We start from the raw sequence: 19,225 nt of genomic DNA, 5'->3' as shown, positions 1-19,225 counted from the left end.
TTTACACAAAAAAGACGTCGTTTTATATCAAAAATTTTAATTTACAAATTTTGACAATTAAGCTTGAGCTCGAAAACATTGGCTCAAGCTCGCTTGAGCTGGCTTAGGACTAGCTTGTTTTGAGCTCGTTTGAGCCGAGCTCGAGCTCGAACTCGAATAGACTCGGTTCGAATCCAGCCCTAGTCTTAAGTAAACCTTCTCACAATATTTAGTTGCGCCATATATTGATTGATTTTTCCACATCTTCTTTTGGGTAACAAATACTATTTTCATAATTTATTTTTTATTATTAGTATTCCCTTATTTAATTTATTAAATAATAAATTATTTTAATAATTTTCTATTAGTAATAATGATATAATAAATAATAAAAAAGTAATTTGATTATCTATTAAAGTAATCTTGACTTTATTACAATTTTATTTCTATTATTTTTTAGTAACAAAATGTCATTGCTTTTAATTAATATAATAACATAAAGAATAATTTTAAATAAGTATATTCAAGGATATTTAAATAAAATAATTTTTTTTATTATCTCTAACCAAAATAATAATTATTTGGCCAATAGACTTATTTCCACCCAAGGTATAGTAACATCTTAAACTCTCACTTTTTAACTTTCAAAAACTCAAACACCCCCCAAGTAGTAAATTTCTATTAAAAATCTCAATTAAGGTTAGGATATAACCGTTATTTACTAAAAATTTAAAAAATTAAAGTTTTAACACATTTTTTCCCCAAGTTTAGAAATTTTATAATTTTTCCCCCACCTAAAGTTTGAAAACTAAAAAAATACCCCCTTAGGGTTTGTTTATCTTCTCTCTAACGCCAATTTGCCATCTTTGGTCATCGACCATTCTCCCTCCCACTTTATCTCTCCCATGAAGACTGCAAATCTGAGCCAAAGAGAAGGAGAACAAACTCTAGGGGATATTTGTCAGTTTTCAAACTTTGGGTTAGGGGAAATTGTAAATTTTTTAAACCTAAAAAGGAAAATGTGATAATACTTTAATTTTTTAATAAATAATAGTTTTACTTTTAACCTTAACAAATATTTTTAACAAAAATTTATTTATAAACGAGTGTTTGGGTTTTTAAAAATTGAAAGGTGGGAATTTGAGATTTTACTATACCTTGAGTGGCAATAAGACTTTTAACCTAATTATTTGTACTTGTCACTTTTTATCAAATATAATAATAATTTATAACAAATAAGCTAACAAATAATCTGTTTTTATGGTAATTTTTTATTATTGCACACTTATGAAATAATATCTGCACATTAGCCCATTAATTTCTTATTGTTACATCATACTTTAAAAAAAATAATAAATCAATTGTCTAAAGCTTGCAAACACTATGTAAATGGGGTGTTACAATCTTTAAAAAATTTCTTCATCTAAATTTATAAAAATAACTTATGTGCATAGATTTGTGTTTATTATTTGTGTACATAGTATTACTCAATTTACAAACTTGATTGGAATAAATCTATATACTGAATTCGCATATCTTCTTTGTTGTTCTCAAGTCACTTTTTCAATCTTATGATGCTTCCATAATCCTAGTGTCAGTTTTACAAGTTACAAGGAGCGAAATGGTATTATCCCTAGCCAGGGTCATGCAAGAACAGGGAGTATAAGGATACTTTCCCCTTTTTATGGGCCATATTGACTTTCTCCTAAATCAGGGACTACTGTGTTATTTTTCCTGAAATTTAATGGGATAAGACTTAGATGGACAGACAAGCTTGAGACAGAGGGACATTTCTGACCGTCTCCAATGGTGATTTCTGTTTATCTCGGTAGCATGGTTCATAGTAAAGGTAATTTTGATTTAACAAGCTGAACTCGGTTAGACATTTGGCTGGTTTTGGTTCATATTTTATAGCGTTTTTGGTTTTGTAGGATGGTGGCCTCTTATACCTGTTCAACACAATTTCACTCTCGCTGTGAGTACTCGGCTGCTTTTTTCCCTATCTCTCTCTAAATTACCTGTCTGTAGAAAAACAGTAGTAAATTTTTCTTAAAAAAATCCTAATTCTTATTAATGACTCATCCAGCTTGGGATTTTATGATTGCTTTGGGTCTTTTTTAGTCTCTGTTTAAGAAAATGAATGCCCGTTTAACTCCTCTATCTTAAATGAAAATATTGGATGTCATCGTGCTTTTGAGTTTTCAAGAATTGGGTGCATTCAAAGTGTGTGTGTTTGAAGCTCCAAACAAGCTGAAAGCCGCTTAGATTCGAAATTGTGTTTCTATAAGACTAGCATATCAAATGTTGAAGATAACAATAAAATGACCCTTTGAGCAAGCCAAATACCAGGAATTTTATTTGTTGGGTATGGTTTTCATATTAAATAGTAGCATCCAAAATTATCCTGTTGCTACTTTTCTTAAGGTCCTCTCTGAATTAGGACTTTACCTTAATTAAAACAATCATGTACCTAGAACTCACTGGTGACACTTATTGGGGAACTTTGCTTGCAAGCTTTCTTATTTGTCTCCACTCTTGCCAAGAAAACCTTATTTACTTTTGTTAATACTTATTTGTCCATTTGATGTTATTTTGTATATGTTGAAATTTAGCTGACAGCTTTTTTCTTTTTGGATTTTATGAATTCAAACAATGACACTACACATATAGGAGATGACGAGCATTACATCAGGCCACCATTTTCAGTGGTCACTTGGAATCGGGAATCATCTTTCTAAGGGGAGATTTTATAAGATTACCTATATACCTTACAAAATATTGACTTCTTTCCACAATCAAAACCTTTGCAGTAAATATTGCTGCATTAGAAGATGTAGGACTATCTTTTCTTGTGCTATTGGCAATGACAAGGAACCAGATTACTCAGGAGAAGAGATGAGTGAGAAAGAATTACCCAGAGGCAAAATAGAAGGAGTATGTTTTGTTTTCCCCTTTTGAAGTTATAATTTCATTTGTTGCAGTAAAACATGAACTTCAACTACACCAAAGTTAGTACTTTCATGCTCGTATTGCAGTTTCCCTTTGTAAATTTGATGTATGAATGGATTGACATTGTGTCAACATTTGATAAAAGGATTAGGCTTAAAAGCATAACATTGGATTTAATGACCTTCATATGATAATCATCTCTACCAAGTTTCAGATTAGCCTTGCAATTAAAATTCATGTTGTCAAAATGTTACTACTATAGATTAAACCATGTGAAAAATTGTAAATTTGCTCTATTAGTTGAAATTTGTTGTTTGTTTTGGTAATTTTGAAGGGATTTTGATTTAAGGTAGGATTAGCAGAAAATTAACCTATGGGAAGTTCTTGATAGGTGTAATCCATGTCAACTTTTGCATCATAATTAACATATCCCTCAGACCTTATACCATGCCATGCTCTTTTATTTCTTTCTTTCTTTTGTAGAAAAAAAAACTTGTTGCCTTTATTTTCTTCACCAGCCAGGTGTAGCTTCTACTAGTCTTTGATAAATTAGATCACTAAACAGCGAAAGTTTCATGCATCTATTTCAAGGGCTGCATTTTTAATTTAATTTTTTCAGTGAACTTGCTTTAACCTTTATTTTTTAGTGGTTGTTTTGTTGAAGAAATTGCATTTGTTCTTTTTTGAGGAGTCCATTTTCAATATTAACTTCCACTAACTTCTAGTGAGTTGTTCCTTATGATCGATTTTTTTTTTTTCTGAAACAACTAAACAGCAAGTATATTGAAAATGAGAATTAAAGTTTACAATGGTGTGCCAGGTGTCCATGGTAAGAACGCTGAATCTTTACAAGAAAAACTAAAAGATCATGTGTAATTTATTCAGTACATGAGCCCACAATGCCTCAAAAATGTAAAATATGTCAACTAAAAGTCCTAGCTAGTTGTGAAAAACTGAAGAAGAATGAGGTATCTTAGATTTTTTTTTTTTTCCGTTTGCACTAGATGCTCATAGAGTGGTTAAAAATCTAATTTTTCCCACAAAATGCCAATGTCTCTCCTTTATTCTCTTTAAAGACCTGGTTTTTCCTCTCATGCCAAATCATCCACAAAAGAGCTATGACTACACATTATCATGGAGTTTTTTCTTTCCTTACTTTATCATAAGTTTCAATATTCTCTATAAGAAAAGAAAAGCAATCTTTTGGAGTACCCCGCTGAATTTTTGTTTCAATGTTATGTTTATCCCAACAAAATGATGCCACTGATCAATGGTAGAAGTGTTGGGATGTTTCTTCATCTTCCCGGCACATAGCACTCCAAGAATGGGAGAGATTTGTACTAGCATATTTAGCTTGAATAACATTTACGTGTTTAGTTTCCAAAAACCAAGTTACAGATTGAAATATGGAGGGTGAAGAGAGGAAGTAAAATGAGACATCCTTCTTTTCTTGCTCTTGCTGGTGCTCGGACTCCAGTTCAAGTGTTAGAAGGAAGATTCACTTAATCAAACAACATATACAGATAGAGATGAGCATTTATGCGTTGATACCAATACAAAGAACATGCAAAGACTGGTGGGACTTCTCTTCCCAAAGATCTAATTGTAAACATTTCCTTCTGTTTTCACTCCCCAAGGAAGAACTTATGGCATGAGAAAGATTAGTAATGACCAATTTTGTTTTCGGGTTTGCTAATATGCAAGATTTTCATGCTTGAGTACAACAATTGTGGTAATGTGCTTTCAAGTCTAATTTTGAGCGGTAATTTACATTTTTGTAGGTGAATAGCGAAGTTCTAAGAGAGAATCTTGAAAGAATTGGTGGTTCAGATGATTCTACCATTGGTGGCATGGATCTTGCAACTCTTATTAGAAAGAAGTATGGAAGCTCTTATGATTTTCAATTAATAAAAAAGGTATTGCTATGAAGTTAATGATGGCTGTCATATCAACATTTTGGGCTTGTTGCACCAACTTCCTAATATAAATAATAACATTATTTTTCAGATCACCTTATCCAGATGCATCGCCACATTCTAAGTGAACATACATAGCTCTCTCTTGAATTCATTCTCATGATCTTGTTGTGATAATAAGCATGTGCACAAGCCATGGATGTGCATTATCATGTGTATGTATATGTAAAAAATTTTGCTTGAATGTTCAGTAGGGATTATTGGACATTCCCCGAACATTTTTTACCATTCTTGCTCATGAACTCTATGCTTAAAAATCATATTTATGTGTGGACTTATTATTTTAAGTTATATGCGAGCAAGGTTCTTTTTGAAAGAAAAATGTTTAAGAAAAACTTCAACTTGCCTCAGCCAACACTGCATCAGTTTGGAACTTATTTGGCAATTTAAGATGTTATGGCTACACTTGGGCAGTATTCACTGCTATATAATCTTTCACTTGGTAAATTTCTACTCAACTGTTTCATCGTTAAAGAATTAACATACAATATCATTGATACTTCACTCTTTTGGACTTTCTGTGCCTCAAAATAGCCCGAAGAACAAAACATTCTTGATTTTTTCTTCACTCCAAGATGAGAATAAACTTCATTACTTGCACAGTGTATTGTGTAAAAGATGACGATCCATTTTTATTACCGAAACAATGCTTGGTCATTACCAACTTGGACGTGGTGTTGTATCTTCCAATTGATCAAGTCTCTGCTTATTCTGCTGGGTTTTTCTATTGACAGTTGGGCTATGATCCTTCTGAGGAGTTACTTGGGCTCGGGGTTGATCTAAAACCAAGGTTCTTTCTTTTTATTTGGCAATTTCATTTTCTAATTTAATTTTATGCCTTCAAAGTTTGAATCTTTTATCTCACATGTGGGTAAATTCTTGCTTTCTTGATAGGAAGCTTACATCCTTGTTATGGTTACATGTTTGGTTTCTTAAAAAATGATTAGGCAAAATGTATGCTGATTCTGGGGTTTTGTTATGTATTAAGTTTTATTTAGAGACAATGAAGGATAAGAAGAGTTATATTTCTATGATTGATAGTTTGGCCAATTGTCTTGATTTAGCATGATAAATCTGGTTAAGAATAAAGATAATTTAGATGTAAAATATCTTATTTAATTTACTTTTTCTTCCAATTCCTCTCTGCTTCCCCGTGAAGTGATACAAATATATGATATAAAACATTGACCATCTACGTTTGCAATACCTTATCACATTATTTGTTAAAAATATTGAATTTAAACTAGAGTTTTTGCTCTGCTTCATAAAATGAGAGGTCTGCTCATGGTAGCTTCATCTCTCTTTTACTCTTTGCTTTCACTGGCCTTCTGTCCTAGAAAGTGGTGCTGACTTCTGATATACAAAATCTCATTCAGGAATATAGCTTCTAGTTCACCAGAACCAAGGTCATGGTTTGGTCCAAATGGTCAGTATATTAGAGAGTTTCCCTGCCCAAGTTGCAGGGGGAGAGGGTACAATCCTTGTACAGAATGCGGAATAGAAAGATCCCGGTTAGACTGTTCTTTATGTAATGGAAAGGTACATGCTTTTGCAATCCCATTATTAGTTCTATGTCAAAATAAACATGGAAATTTTGCCAGTGAGTTCCTTTAATTTTTTGTGTTCCCCTTAACTAATTATATGGTCTTATTGTGTGTATTATTCCCCATTATTTGTGTTGATCTTGAAGAAAAAAAATGATGTATCTCCATGGTTAACACCATCCTTTTCGTCAACTTTTTATTATATCAGTATTACTATTGTTATGCTTGCTATTGACATAAATCAATCATAAAAGGGTCTAATGACCTGCCGTCAGTGCTTGGGGGATTGCGTAATATGGGAAGAGTCAATTGATGAGCAACCATGGGAGAAGGCCCACTCAATGTAATTTCTTATATCCTGCTTTTATCTTGCATACGTCTTGGTTTACCAAATTCATGTTCTTACCGTCTGCTTCTTTTATTATATCAGTAGTTTCACTCTCATATTGTCAGAGAAAATGAACATCTAGCTACAAACACTTAAAATTTTCATTCCTTTAGGATAATTTTGCTTGGGGATTGCATAAAATAAATTGATTATTTAAGAAATTATTTTTTACATTATCTTTTTTCCTATCGAATGACAATTATGGTTTTCTTTTGAGATGTTTTTCTATAATTATACAAGTTGAACTTGTATGTTGAATTTTATATTATTAAATTATAGAAAGAAGTCCTAAATATTATTGTTAGTGATTAACGTATCATCACAAGAGATCTAAAAAATTAGCCTACCTCCAGGGGATACCATTCTTAATTAAATTAATCTATTTTCATCTGAAATTCAGTACTTACATAAAATAGTTAATAGCATTGACAAATGAACAACTGGTTAAGTGGAACTGACAAATTTGAATCAGAGTATATCATTGAATGTAATGATATTTAAGGAAAATTGATGGAAAATTTTAGTTTAGCGGTGTCATCAGCCTCCCCTCACTGTTAGCTAGATCCATCCTTGCTTTAAGGCAGATCTGGTATGTAGCTTCTTTCTTTTCATCATGCAAACACATTTCAAACTAAAAGATCATATAATATAGAAAGCATATTTAGTTGTTTTTGTACTTCTTATTGAGTCAATGTATTTAAGCCCTAGGCAATGATTGGGCAGGATTTTTGTCATGTTTTAATCACTAATACTTCTGTTAGATATATTATTTAATAAACTCATCCTACTTCTGCAGCCATTTTTTCATAAACTCGTGCTTGCATTTCTATGAATGAATATCCATTGTAAGAAATTTGGCTAGCAGTGAAACATATTATGTACTAGAATACTTGATGATACCTATATGTATGTGTGCGGTATCCTATGTTTCTTGATTTTGTTTGTGTGTTTTAAAAGTCCAAAGCCAATTTTCTCTATTCTTTCATTCTCTCTATAATTTTATTTTTTATATATAATTAAATAGATACTTTAAGGTCTTCCCTTACTCATTATTTTCAGTTCTCCCCTCAAAGTGAAGGATGATGACAAAGTGGACAATTTAGATATAAAGGTGTATGTGAAGAAAAAATCAAAGCGAGTCTACCATTCTCCTTCTCCAGAAGTTGGACTGAAGATAAGCCGATCACTAAAAGTAAGTTGGTTGCTTTAATTAAATTGAACAAATTCAGCACAATAAAATTCAATAGACGTATTTTGCAAATTAAATGCACTATAGTACTTTACATAATTCAATACGATTTGGTTTACATACATGATTATTTGGCATAGTCTACATTTGAAGTCCAGTAGGACTAGATCTGTAAATTTTTCATGTGGCCATGAACCATTTTCAATAAAAAATTGCATGTGATTCACTAATAGGCCTGCAAATTGTATTATTTCTTCCAGTGCCAGCTGAGATGAATTTCTATGAACTGAAGACACCATTTTGTAACTTTTGAAAGTGACATACTGGATATAGTCTGGACATGTTTATTTTCATATCTAATCTTGATAAACTAGGAAGAAAGTTACATCTTTTGGCCAATTCATGAATTAATCTTCCTTATTTAGTTGATTGCAGAGCCTCAACGCCAAAACTGGGTTACTTAGTAAGAGGATGAAGATTATCCACCGTGATCCTAAGCTTCATGCTCAGAGAGTTGCTGCAATTAAGGTATGAATTTTAAGATTTGTCATAGTTTGAGCTTTATGGTTATACATGAGTCAATGAGTGAAAATTCATTTGTGTTGACATCTTTAATTATGTACGTTAGCTAGTTGACATCATGTTTACATATGGTTTTGCCTTAAGTTGTTCTGAATAGTAAATGTGGTGTTTATATATGGTTTTGCCTTAAGTTGTTCTGAATAGTAAATGTGGTAATATATGAATACTTCTTAAGCTTCTAAAGATTCTTTTTGGTGATGAATAATCTGGAGTTTGGGTCATAAAAAGTTAATGCTATAGTGTTGTCTGCACTGTAAGATCTTTGTCGAGGATCATATAGCTTCTAAAACATAACAGAGGTAATTAAGGTGACCTCATATCTAAAGAAGGGGAAAGGCCTAGGTATTTATTTGGGTTATATGTAAATTTCAAAATTCATTTTAATATTAGAAATTTGAACCCTATAGAGTTTGGTGGCATAAAATTTAATGAGATATCTTTGTTTGGTTATAAGAGAAAATTAAAATGATTAGGAAGTTTCAGATTTCCCTTCAAGTTAATGGAACTTAAGGGCATCTATTTCTTCATTGAGCGACAAAAAAATGATGTTAGAAATTAATTTATATTTATGATAAATGAAAAGCAATGCATATCGAATCATTAATTTCCAAAACTATTGAAATTAACAGAGACAAAAAATATATATATTTTAATGATCAAGATATCTTACCATCCAGAAAGCAAAAGGAACTGCAGCAGCAAGGAAACATGCTTCTGAAGCTTTAAAAGCTTTCTTTAGTGATCCAGAAAATCGTCGCAAACGAAGCCTTGCCATGAAAGGTGAGTTCTCATGTTCCATTAAGATTTACAGTGACAATATTTAGTCAAACTGGATTTTCTGTCCTTGTTTGCCAGAGCTTAATAAGATGACTATATTGACCAATTAACTTTAAGCGTTTGTTTGCCACAGTGATCTTGAATTATACTAGAACCTAACTTCTTGGTTGTCAATTTTACTTCTCCATCTTTTCTGGCATCCACTTTTTGCCAAGCTATCTGCTACCTTCAGAAATACAATTAGCAATGTTGTAACGGAAAGAATTTAATGAAGTATGGTTACTGGCAATAATGATTAAGATATCATTGATATTCAATTACCAGCAATGGCCTATAAAGTATGCTGTGATTGTGGATTTTTCTGTCTTAATATGTAGTTGAAAACATGTTAATTTCTGTAGCAATTATTTGAGATTTGCTACAGTTGTCTCATATGATTTCTTTAGCAGCCACCTCAATTTAGACCAATTATGTGAGTTCTGTAGCTGTAGTGAAACCAAATGGATGTAAAAGAATTTCTCATTCTGAAGGAACAAGCACGAGCAGTTTGTGTAGTTGTATTGTACCTTTTTCATGATTCAATTTTCTTGTTAATTGTCTACTTTTCATCTTTTCGATGCAGGAGTGAGATTTTACTGCAAAAACTGTGGACGCGAGGGGCACAGGAGATTCTATTGTCCGGAACTCAAGGATAGTGTGACAGATAGGCGATTTAGATGTAGGTTATGCGGGGAAAAGGGTCATAACAGAAGAACCTGTCCAAAGACAAGGTCGAGCAATCATGAAGGTATATTAACAAATGATCAGAGATGCAAGATATGTCATCAAAGAGGCCATAACTGTAGGACATGCCCTCAAGTGAGTAGGGTAAAGTTACATGATGGTAATGGCACCAAAGAACAAGAACATATTTTGCCTTCCAGAAGCAGGACATGCACTTGCCGGCTATGCCGAGACAAAGGACACAATATAAGAACATGTCCTATTAGAAACATGGAGCCACTGAAGTTGAAACCTCAAATTGAAGAATGAACTAGGAAACATTGTTGGCCGCAGTGATTCCCATTCTTTTAATATCTCAATTTCTCTCTGTATATAACGTGTCTGTGATCAGGTTCAGCATGTGTAAAAATTTCTTTATAATCAGAGCCAGTTTTAGAATGTGCCATTAATGGAATATCATTGTACATTCTCCTTTCAATAACATTATGTACACATATTTTAAGTATACAATTAGATATACAGATGTTGTGTAGTATTTTGAATTAAGTATAAAGTAATATCTAATCACATGATAACACATCAAATGTATCCATATAACCTTACACATCTCTTTTTTACGAAGTTTTTAAGGCATGAAGAGGATTGCCACTTAAGCTTCATCAATGTAAATGACGTGTACTTCATAATTTTTCTGTCCATTCCAGTTCCCTTCCTAACTTTGAATAATTTTATGTAGAATTTATTTATAGGAAATAATAAAATTATAAGAAATTCATTAAATAATACTATTCTAATTCCTTAATTGAAAGCTAGCATTTTTTTTCACATCAATTAATAGGCTTGTTGAAATAGCATTGAATTACCCTTAACCCTAGCAAAGTAACTCCATCTTCACTTTGTGATTTCATTTTATTTTTCAGAATTTAGCTGCTTTTTGCCCAAATCGAGCGGATTTTTTTTAAATCAACCTTTCGTTTCATCCATATTATGTGTTTTTTATTTAAGGTATATAACATTTTTTTTTAACTCATAATTTTATCAATAAATAATGTGTTTAAGTAGGTAGAGCTTAAGTACAAGAGTGTTGAGAATTCCTTGATGTACTCACAACCCTTGAAATACTTGGTCACATGCGTCACCCTTGACATCCTCTTTTACTTGTCTTTAGAACCTCAATGTAACCCCAAAATCTCATTTTGTACCAACTCGACTTTGATCCAATTTGGTTCACCATGAACCTTATTCTAATACCAACTATCCTAACCTAGTTTAAACTTCTTGCATAATGTTTATCTTCAATTTTAAAGTATCTTAGTCTTTTTGTATTCTCAATCATAAATGAGAATAATCAAATAAAAAAGAAAGTGATTAAAGAGAATTTATATTGTCACAAGAAAGAAAGTACAAGACCTTCACACTTACTCTCATTTGATCCTCACTTTCAATATCACTCGTGTATAATGTTTTGCACAAAAAGATCCTACACCTATTTAGAGATATTTGCCACCTTTTGAACTTGTGGCTAAAATTGAATGTTTGGCCCCCAAGCACAAAATGTGACCTAGATTTGTCAATCTCAAGAGATGTAAGCATATCATGACATCCTAGAGAATATTGTTATGGCCCAAGGTTAGTGGGTATGAGAAGGGTGTGGGTAAACATGATTGATGACGCTCTTAAGTGTGAGTATGCATAGTTATTGGTTTCGTGGGTATGCTATCGCTTGTAATGACACTCTAACTATGAGACGGGTCCAATGTAGCTAGGAGATGCATTGAAAGGGGATTAGGTCATACCTACACAATCTAGTCAGAAGGTAAAATCACTCCCTTGATGAGTTTAAGATAAAATGAAACTAATAACTTTAAGTCATAATGTAAACGTATATAAAATTGATCTTTTAGAAGACAGTATTAAAAATATAGTGCGGACAAGTTGAAAATGTTAGCCTATACCAGATTCCCTCTAAAAATAATATCTCTATCCTAGTTATGAGAGATGAAGCCCTACAAGAAGCTAGATTGTTCAAGGATGGTGTGAAATTGTGTAGGGACAATGAGATTCTAAAACCTTCAACACTCAACTTCTACAAGCTTTTAGAGTATTCCAAAGCTTTCTATTGTATTATTTTCAGAACCTTTTAGAGCTACTCGAATTATTTTTGAACGTTGCCCAATGCATTGAGTATGTGTAAATACTTTGAGTCAAGACGCGACACAAACACCATTACAAATACGAACATTGTTGACAGGAAGGGGTTCTGCGTTATTATTTATAACTGATGGGCTTTTGCAGAATAGGACCAAACTTTGGGAGGTTAAAACCCGTAGTTTTTGTAGATAAGGAGCGCGCGATTAAAATTAATGGATTGCACGAGTAAATATTATAACTTAATTTTCTTAGCCATGGGATCTCTATCAAGCGTATCGAATTTGGCAGTTGAATGTTGATTTTATCCTATAAACCAAATCAATGACACCACCGTTTCTAGAGCCGATTGAATCCTCTGCCAACGTGCTCTATCTGAAATCAAAACAGCCATTTCTTTCTGTGAATAAGTTGGCCAGTCAGAGTTTTTCCTGCCAAGCCACCAGGTTATTGCTCTGTGTTAGCTTTGCTGTCTGTTTTTTTTTTTTTTTTAATATTATTCTTTTTCTATGGATAATATAAATAAGGGCAAGTAAGGTGCCAAATCCTCCGAGTCATTTCAGCTGTTTGTTGAACTATGTGTTTCATCTGTTCAATCACAGCTTGGCTATATATGGAAGAATCTTTAGAACTACCTTCAACTGAAACATTTATAGTAGAAACCCTTATATAATCTATTGAGAATTTCATCGTGGTAGTATGGCCCTATTAGATTTACGATGGTTATGGATTTGCCTGAACATTCTTTTGTTAAGTTCTATCCATATGTATCTTTATCAGCTGACAATGAGGATTCCTGCAGTCATTTTTCTAGAAATTGTATTCATATGAATTGAATTAAAGGTAGTTTGTGATAAATAGATTGATACTCATACACCAGGGATAAATTTATCAGAAATCGAGAGTGATAAACTGTATTCTGACAGCTTGGCAAAATTGAAACAATTGTTGGCAATATTTTTTTATGCAATTCCTTACAAACCCTTAAGAAATCCGAGACTAACAAAGAATATTATCATCATTTTAGCTACTTGGGACAGAATTGTATAGCACAAAAAACTGATAGCGTTCTTATTATCTTGGTTTTTCATGAATTCACGTAATGACTCTGCAAATACAGGATATGACAAGCATTATATCAAGCCACCATTTCAAATGGTCACTTGGAATTGGGAATCATCTTTATAAAGGGAGATTTCATAAGATTACCTATTTACCTTCCAAAAGATTGACTTCTTTCCAGAATCAAAACCTTTCTGGTATTTATTACTGTTTTAGGAGATGTTGGCCAATCTTTTCTAGTTCCATTGATGATGAGAAGGAACCAGATGACTCAGAAGAAGATAAGACAAGTGAGGAAGAATTACCCGAAGCCAAAATAGACGGGGTATGTGTTGTTTCCCCTTTTGAGGTTAATAATTTTTTCTGTTGCAGTAAAATCTGAACTCAAACTAGAACACTAAAGTTTAAAAATTACATGCTCATATGACAGTTCCCTATGTGAATTTGATGTATGAATAGATTGACTTTGTTACAATAACATTTTATAGAAGGACTAACCTTAAAAACCCACCATTGGATTTAATGGCCTCCATATGTTTTTCATATTTACTGAGTTTCAAATTAGCTTTAAAGTTAGAACTCTTGTGACAAAAACTGTTACTCTAGATTAAAGAATGAGAAAAGTTATAAATTTCCCTTTTTAGTTGAAATTTGTTGTTTGTTTTGGGTAATTTGGATGGATTTTGATCTATGGTGGGATAGTAGAAATCAAACCAATGGAAGTTTTTGTTAGGCATAATCCATATCAACTCTTGCATCTTGTTTAACATACCACTCGTACATCTTATACGTGTATCACGTGCTTTTCTTTCTTTCTTTCTTTCTTTCTTTCTTTTTTTTTTTCTGGTTAAGAAAAGAAAAAAGAATAGTTGCCTTTCTTTTCTTCACTAACCAGGTACAGATTCCATGTTGCAGGTCTTTGATTAAGAGTTAGGTCAGTAAATAGCAAAAGTTTTATATATCCATTGAGAGGGTAAGCATTTCAAATTAATTGATTAATGAAGTTGATTAAACAAGAAATCTATTGAAAATAAGATTTAAACTTTACAATGAGGATTAAACTGTGGGGACTTTCTTCCCAATGATCTTTCCTTTTGTTTTGACTACCTAAAAAAGATGGGCAATCAGGAAGGTTACTTATGGCAATTTTTGTGTCAAGGTTTGCTAATATGCAAGATATTCATGTTTGTGTACAATAAATGTGGTAATGCAATTCCTTTGTAATGTTGAGCAGTAATTACCATTTTGTAGGTGAATAGCGAAGCACTAAGAGCGAATCTTGAAAAAATTGTTGGTGTAGATGATTCTACCTTTAGCGGGATGGATCTCGCAACTCTTATTAGAAACAAGTATGGAAGGTCTTATGATGTTCAATTAATAAAAAAGGTATGTGCCCTATTGTTGATGATGGATGTGTTATCAACATATTGCTCTTGCTGCACCTAATGCCCAGTATAAATGACTATGTCATTTATTTTGTATATACATGTGTACATAGTTTTCACTTAAATTTGTGCTAGTGATCTTTTCCTAAGGTTGATAATTGGCATGTGCATGGCATAGATATGCATTTTATCACGTTTATGTAAAAAGTTTTGCTTGAATGTTTAGTAAGGATTTTTGGATATTCCTTGGTACATTTTATACCATTCTTGCTCATAGAGTTGGATTCGAACGGAGTCGAGCTTGAGCTCGCTTCAAAAGAGCTGAGCTCCAATTGAGGTTTGAGCTCAGCTTGTTACTAAAACACATCTTTTTAATGTATATTGGTTAAAACGACGTCGTTTTGTATTGAATTTTTTAAGCTCGTGAGCTTGACAAACTGAACACCCGTAAATCTCGAGCTCGAACTCTATAAAGTTTGGCTCAAATCCAACCCTACTTGCTCAGTACTATATGCTTGGAAATATTGTATTTATTTTTGAAATTATTACTTTGAACAAGAAGTTTATTGAAAGAAACATGTTTAAGAAAACTGGTACTTTGCCTCAGCTAAAACTAAATCACTTAGGAACTTATTTGGAATATTAAGATGATATGGATAAACTTGGGCAGTGTTTGCTTCTATGTTAATTAATTTTCACATATGAGGATGAAGTGTATGCAGAAATGCTACCGGTGGTTGTAGAAAAAGTTTTCTTGTTGATTCCTAAGCATAACACCTCTTACAGTCTCCTAACTCTTGGTACTTGAGTAGGTAGGGTTGACCTACAATACCAAATCCATAGGTGTAATCTGCCCCTCAATACTAGAACTGACAATTGAAACCTCCGAGGTTGCATTATTTGGGGATAAATTAAAGAAAAAATTGTTTCATATATAACTTCTCCGTCAACATGTGTAGAGTTCTTCTATAATTCTTTATTGGACTTGTCTTTCTCCTAGAACTGAAATTGTACATTGCTCAGCTTGATTGAATGATGATTTTGTATGAGAAAGGAAAGTGCTAAAAGAACAAGCCAGCCTTCCCGTGTTGGCAAATATATATCAAACTGCTTTTCCATGCCTAGCATTCAGCTTGTTTATTGCTTTACCTTTTTCTTTGACTTGCCTTTTTGATTGTTTATCTTGTGTGTTGTTATCTTTATCAGATAGTGTAAATATTTTTCTATTTCACATTTTACTCTTTGCACGCCCATTGTAGGAGTTCATGGGAAAAAATCTTCTTGCTTTAAATGTCATGTGGAAATACATGGAACAGGTGAGAAGATTTTCTCTGTTTTGCATTTCATTCTAGATTGAACTGAATTGATGTCTCTATATACTTGTAACAGGACCAAGTATCAGAAATATCACAAAATTTGAGTTTTTAATAAATTTCATAGCTTTTGATATAGGGTAGCTTTAATAGTTATTTAAGAACTTAGATGCTTGCGGTAAGGGATTTAAGCTATGGGATTTGATTAAGGTTTAAAAGATAATATTTTATAGGGCAACTTGAATCTAGAAATAAACATTTGATTTCATAATTTGTTGAAAAGGTGTGCTAAATCTAATCGCAAACGTTAACTTCAGCATTCAATTTTTTTAAAAAAAAAAAAGGGGAGGCTTTTGTAAAATTCTGTCAAATGATTTGACTATCTGGCGGCGTGGTTGAAAGCTTAGTTGTCAGTTGAAGGATATACATACACATGCAGTTGACTATCTTGTGATATTTGATATAGTGGCTTGTAGTAATTTGATCAAAGTTCTTGTGTCCTTTATAGAAGTTTTCAATTGGCCTTCAAAAGCTAAAAATGTTTTTTCATATTGAGGTTTACCAAAAAGGTTTATGTGGAACAATTGTTGGGTGGTTGCTTTGGAGGAGTGGGTGATGGATACAAGAGAGGTTATAAATAATTTTACAACCATAGGAGGTATGGTTAAGATTGCACCAAAGATTATTGGAGGCTATCAAAATTAGCCCAAATGTAAAAAATGTTGATATACAATGCTCTCTCTTTATTTGTTTATTTATTTATTTTATCTTAAATGTTTGCAAATTATTTTCAAAAAACAAAACAAATGGATCCTTAAAATTGTCTGCACATGAAGAAAAAAAAAATGATGATAGTAATAATAATGAAAAATAACAAAGGGGAAATAATAGTTTATGATTACTTTGTGGACAATTCTTCGGTACAACAATGTTGGAGCCAGTAATTTAGCTAGAAGTGATGATGTCAGTTAGAATCTCACACACACACACACAGGGAGACATTTGACTCAAAAGGTAAAATTAGTGGGAATGACCAAACTCATAAATCTATAAATAAAAATGGACAATGTATTTTTCTACTTTTTTCCCTTAGTGTTAAAGACTTCTAGTCTTGCTATGATCATCATTAATTAACTTGGACATATCCAGTTATCAAAAATCATAATAACAATAGAAAAACTATTAAACTTCTAGTTTGTTCATGTATATTAAAGTTTAAACTCATCTTAGTTCTTTATTCTTTGTTTAGAGATCTTTTCCGCTAACGGAAGAAGAATATATTTTGAGGCTTGATGATGTGGCAAATGCACTAAAATGTTGGGGAGCTGTCTCACATATTCGAAATAGCCTTGCAAAGCTAAAAGAAAGACCTCGAATTGGGAAGGTAACACTATGATATGTTGATTAGATAATATATGTTTTCATTTGTAATCATTAAATGTTTCATTAATGATTCAGGTTCAACAATGTGATTTCAATGAAACATTTAACCTTAAAACTTCTTGGTAAGAGGAGAAACTGTTGATTAGTCATGTTTTGAGAAAATAGAGCTTTTAATGAGAGTAATAAAATGTGACCCTTGGTAAAATTTATCCATTTTTCTAGCAGGTCATGCACTAAGATAAATTTGATCATTTGACATTAACCAGATATTAGAATATTTGTTGCTTACACTCGTGATGGTGAAATGTATCATATTATAATTTTATTTTAGGCTAATACATATATGTTGCATTGTCTCTTAGGACCCAAAGATGCATTCAACAAATAACAGGAAGAATATTTATTGATACTTAATCAAAAAAAATAAAAAAATCCAGATGCTACACCTAAATTAGAATGAAGGTGTTTCACCTGCCATAATTAAGCTCCTTTGCCAGCAATGTTCTAAAAGTAACTGATGATCTTCCCCTACCAAAAACTGCATATTAAATAGGTAAATATTCAGTCAACCTCGGTAATCCTCAATCATTTTATCAAACATTTGTAGGAACTAATTACTTAAGTCATAACATATGAGATTTTCTTTAGTTTATAATGACATTTGTACTTAAAATTCCCTGCAGGCGGTTAGCATTTTCATAGACATGGATGAATCTGGCGGCCGTGCAAATGAATGGATTTACAAATAGATTGTCGTGTGGGACAAGGAAAAATGTTCTTACCAGCTCTCTCTGCCTTAAAGAAGCGTAAGAAATCTGATCATAGTTGCAATTCCATTGTAAGAAATTCCAGAAAAAAAAAAAAAAAAGTTTTAGATGTTTTCTTATGGCAATGATTTAGAAGTCACCCAATATTACTACTGCCTCGTATGTATGTTCTGTAAATGAATGAGAATGATGTATATACATTCTATAGAATGTAAGATTAAAGTTTCTTCTAAACTTTTTAATATTGGAGTTGCGGCCTTCTTCATTTTACAAATTTGTGGATAAAATCTTTGGAGTGCATAGGTTTGTAGGGACACCAGAAAAATCAAGGTTTTACGTGAGATGACCTGTTGGAATAAAAATTAATAATTAGGATAATTATTAATTTTTATTCCAACAGGTCATCTCACGTAAAAGTTATCATATGATTAAATAAGTTTGAATTAATAATGAAATAATACTTAATTACACAATTAGATGATAACATATTATTTGGGTATTCAATTAAATACTCAAAATTGGGTGTATAAACATTGCTCTTTATTCATATCAAATGTAAACAAATAAGTTTTGAGCAATACTATAAGTATACACCTTTAATTACACAAATTAGTATACATATGATGCGTTATCATATGAGTATTTTTAATTTAATATCATTTAATTATATGATAACATATCATCAGCGTACCTATTTGTATACTTAATAGTGGGTGTATATAGTTTTATTGATAAGTTTTTCTACTAATGGAAGAAATGCTAGTTTCCAAAAACAAGAAATACATAAAATAGGTGTTTAGTTTGAGTAATGTTTTATTACTAAAATAAAAAGATTATTTTGAAGATAGATTACTTAAAAGATTACAGGGTATAAATGATTACTAAGTTTAATAAAATTTGGGAAGTATAAATAATTATTGTGTTTGATTAAAAGTAATAAAAAAATACTAGTAAATTACTTAAATATCTTTAAGTATAATTATTTTTAAATATTTTTATATTATTTGTTATATTAATTAAAAATAAATTTATTTTTGTCTCAAAAAATTAATAAATAATA

General features: G+C 31.8%; 2 protein-coding genes across 6 annotated transcripts; both read left to right on the top strand.

Moving 5' to 3' along the window:
- Positions 1-1,678: 1,678 nt before the first annotated feature.
- LOC123213976 lies at positions 1,679-10,642 on the top strand. 4 transcript variants are annotated; one of them, XM_044633637.1, is made up of 11 exons: positions 1,679-1,828; positions 1,911-1,954; positions 2,650-2,913; positions 4,710-4,844; positions 5,639-5,694; positions 6,281-6,443; positions 6,724-6,791; positions 7,896-8,028; positions 8,461-8,553; positions 9,285-9,387; positions 10,007-10,642. In XM_044633637.1, exons 1-11 carry the CDS (start codon positions 1,786-1,788, stop codon positions 10,414-10,416), a joined length of 1,512 nt encoding a protein of 503 aa, XP_044489572.1. In that variant the 5' UTR covers positions 1,679-1,785; the 3' UTR covers positions 10,417-10,642. The 4 variants fall into 4 exon arrangements, with proteins under 4 accessions (XP_044489572.1, XP_044489571.1, XP_044489573.1 ...); XM_044633636.1 differs by having other exon boundaries at positions 1,680-1,828; positions 6,703-6,791; XM_044633638.1 differs by lacking the exon at positions 2,650-2,913 and having other exon boundaries at positions 1,680-1,828; positions 6,703-6,791.
- Positions 10,643-12,477: 1,835 nt separating this feature from the next.
- Positions 12,478-18,407, top strand: LOC123213975. 2 transcript variants are annotated; one of them, XM_044633634.1, is made up of 6 exons: positions 12,481-12,701; positions 13,376-13,642; positions 14,569-14,703; positions 15,962-16,018; positions 17,265-17,399; positions 18,082-18,407. In XM_044633634.1, exons 2-6 carry the CDS (start codon positions 13,379-13,381, stop codon positions 18,145-18,147), a joined length of 657 nt encoding a protein of 218 aa, XP_044489569.1. In that variant the 5' UTR covers positions 12,481-12,701; positions 13,376-13,378; the 3' UTR covers positions 18,148-18,407. The 2 variants fall into 2 exon arrangements, with proteins under 2 accessions (XP_044489570.1, XP_044489569.1); XM_044633635.1 differs by lacking the exon at positions 15,962-16,018 and having other exon boundaries at positions 12,478-12,701.
- The last annotated feature ends 818 nt before the right edge of the window (positions 18,408-19,225 follow it).

Source organism: Mangifera indica, chromosome 4 (assembly GCF_011075055.1).
Source record: "Mangifera indica cultivar Alphonso chromosome 4, CATAS_Mindica_2.1, whole genome shotgun sequence".
Classification (NCBI taxonomy): Eukaryota; Viridiplantae; Streptophyta; class Magnoliopsida; order Sapindales; family Anacardiaceae; genus Mangifera; species Mangifera indica.
This window is presented reverse-complemented; position numbering and strand designations above follow the sequence as displayed.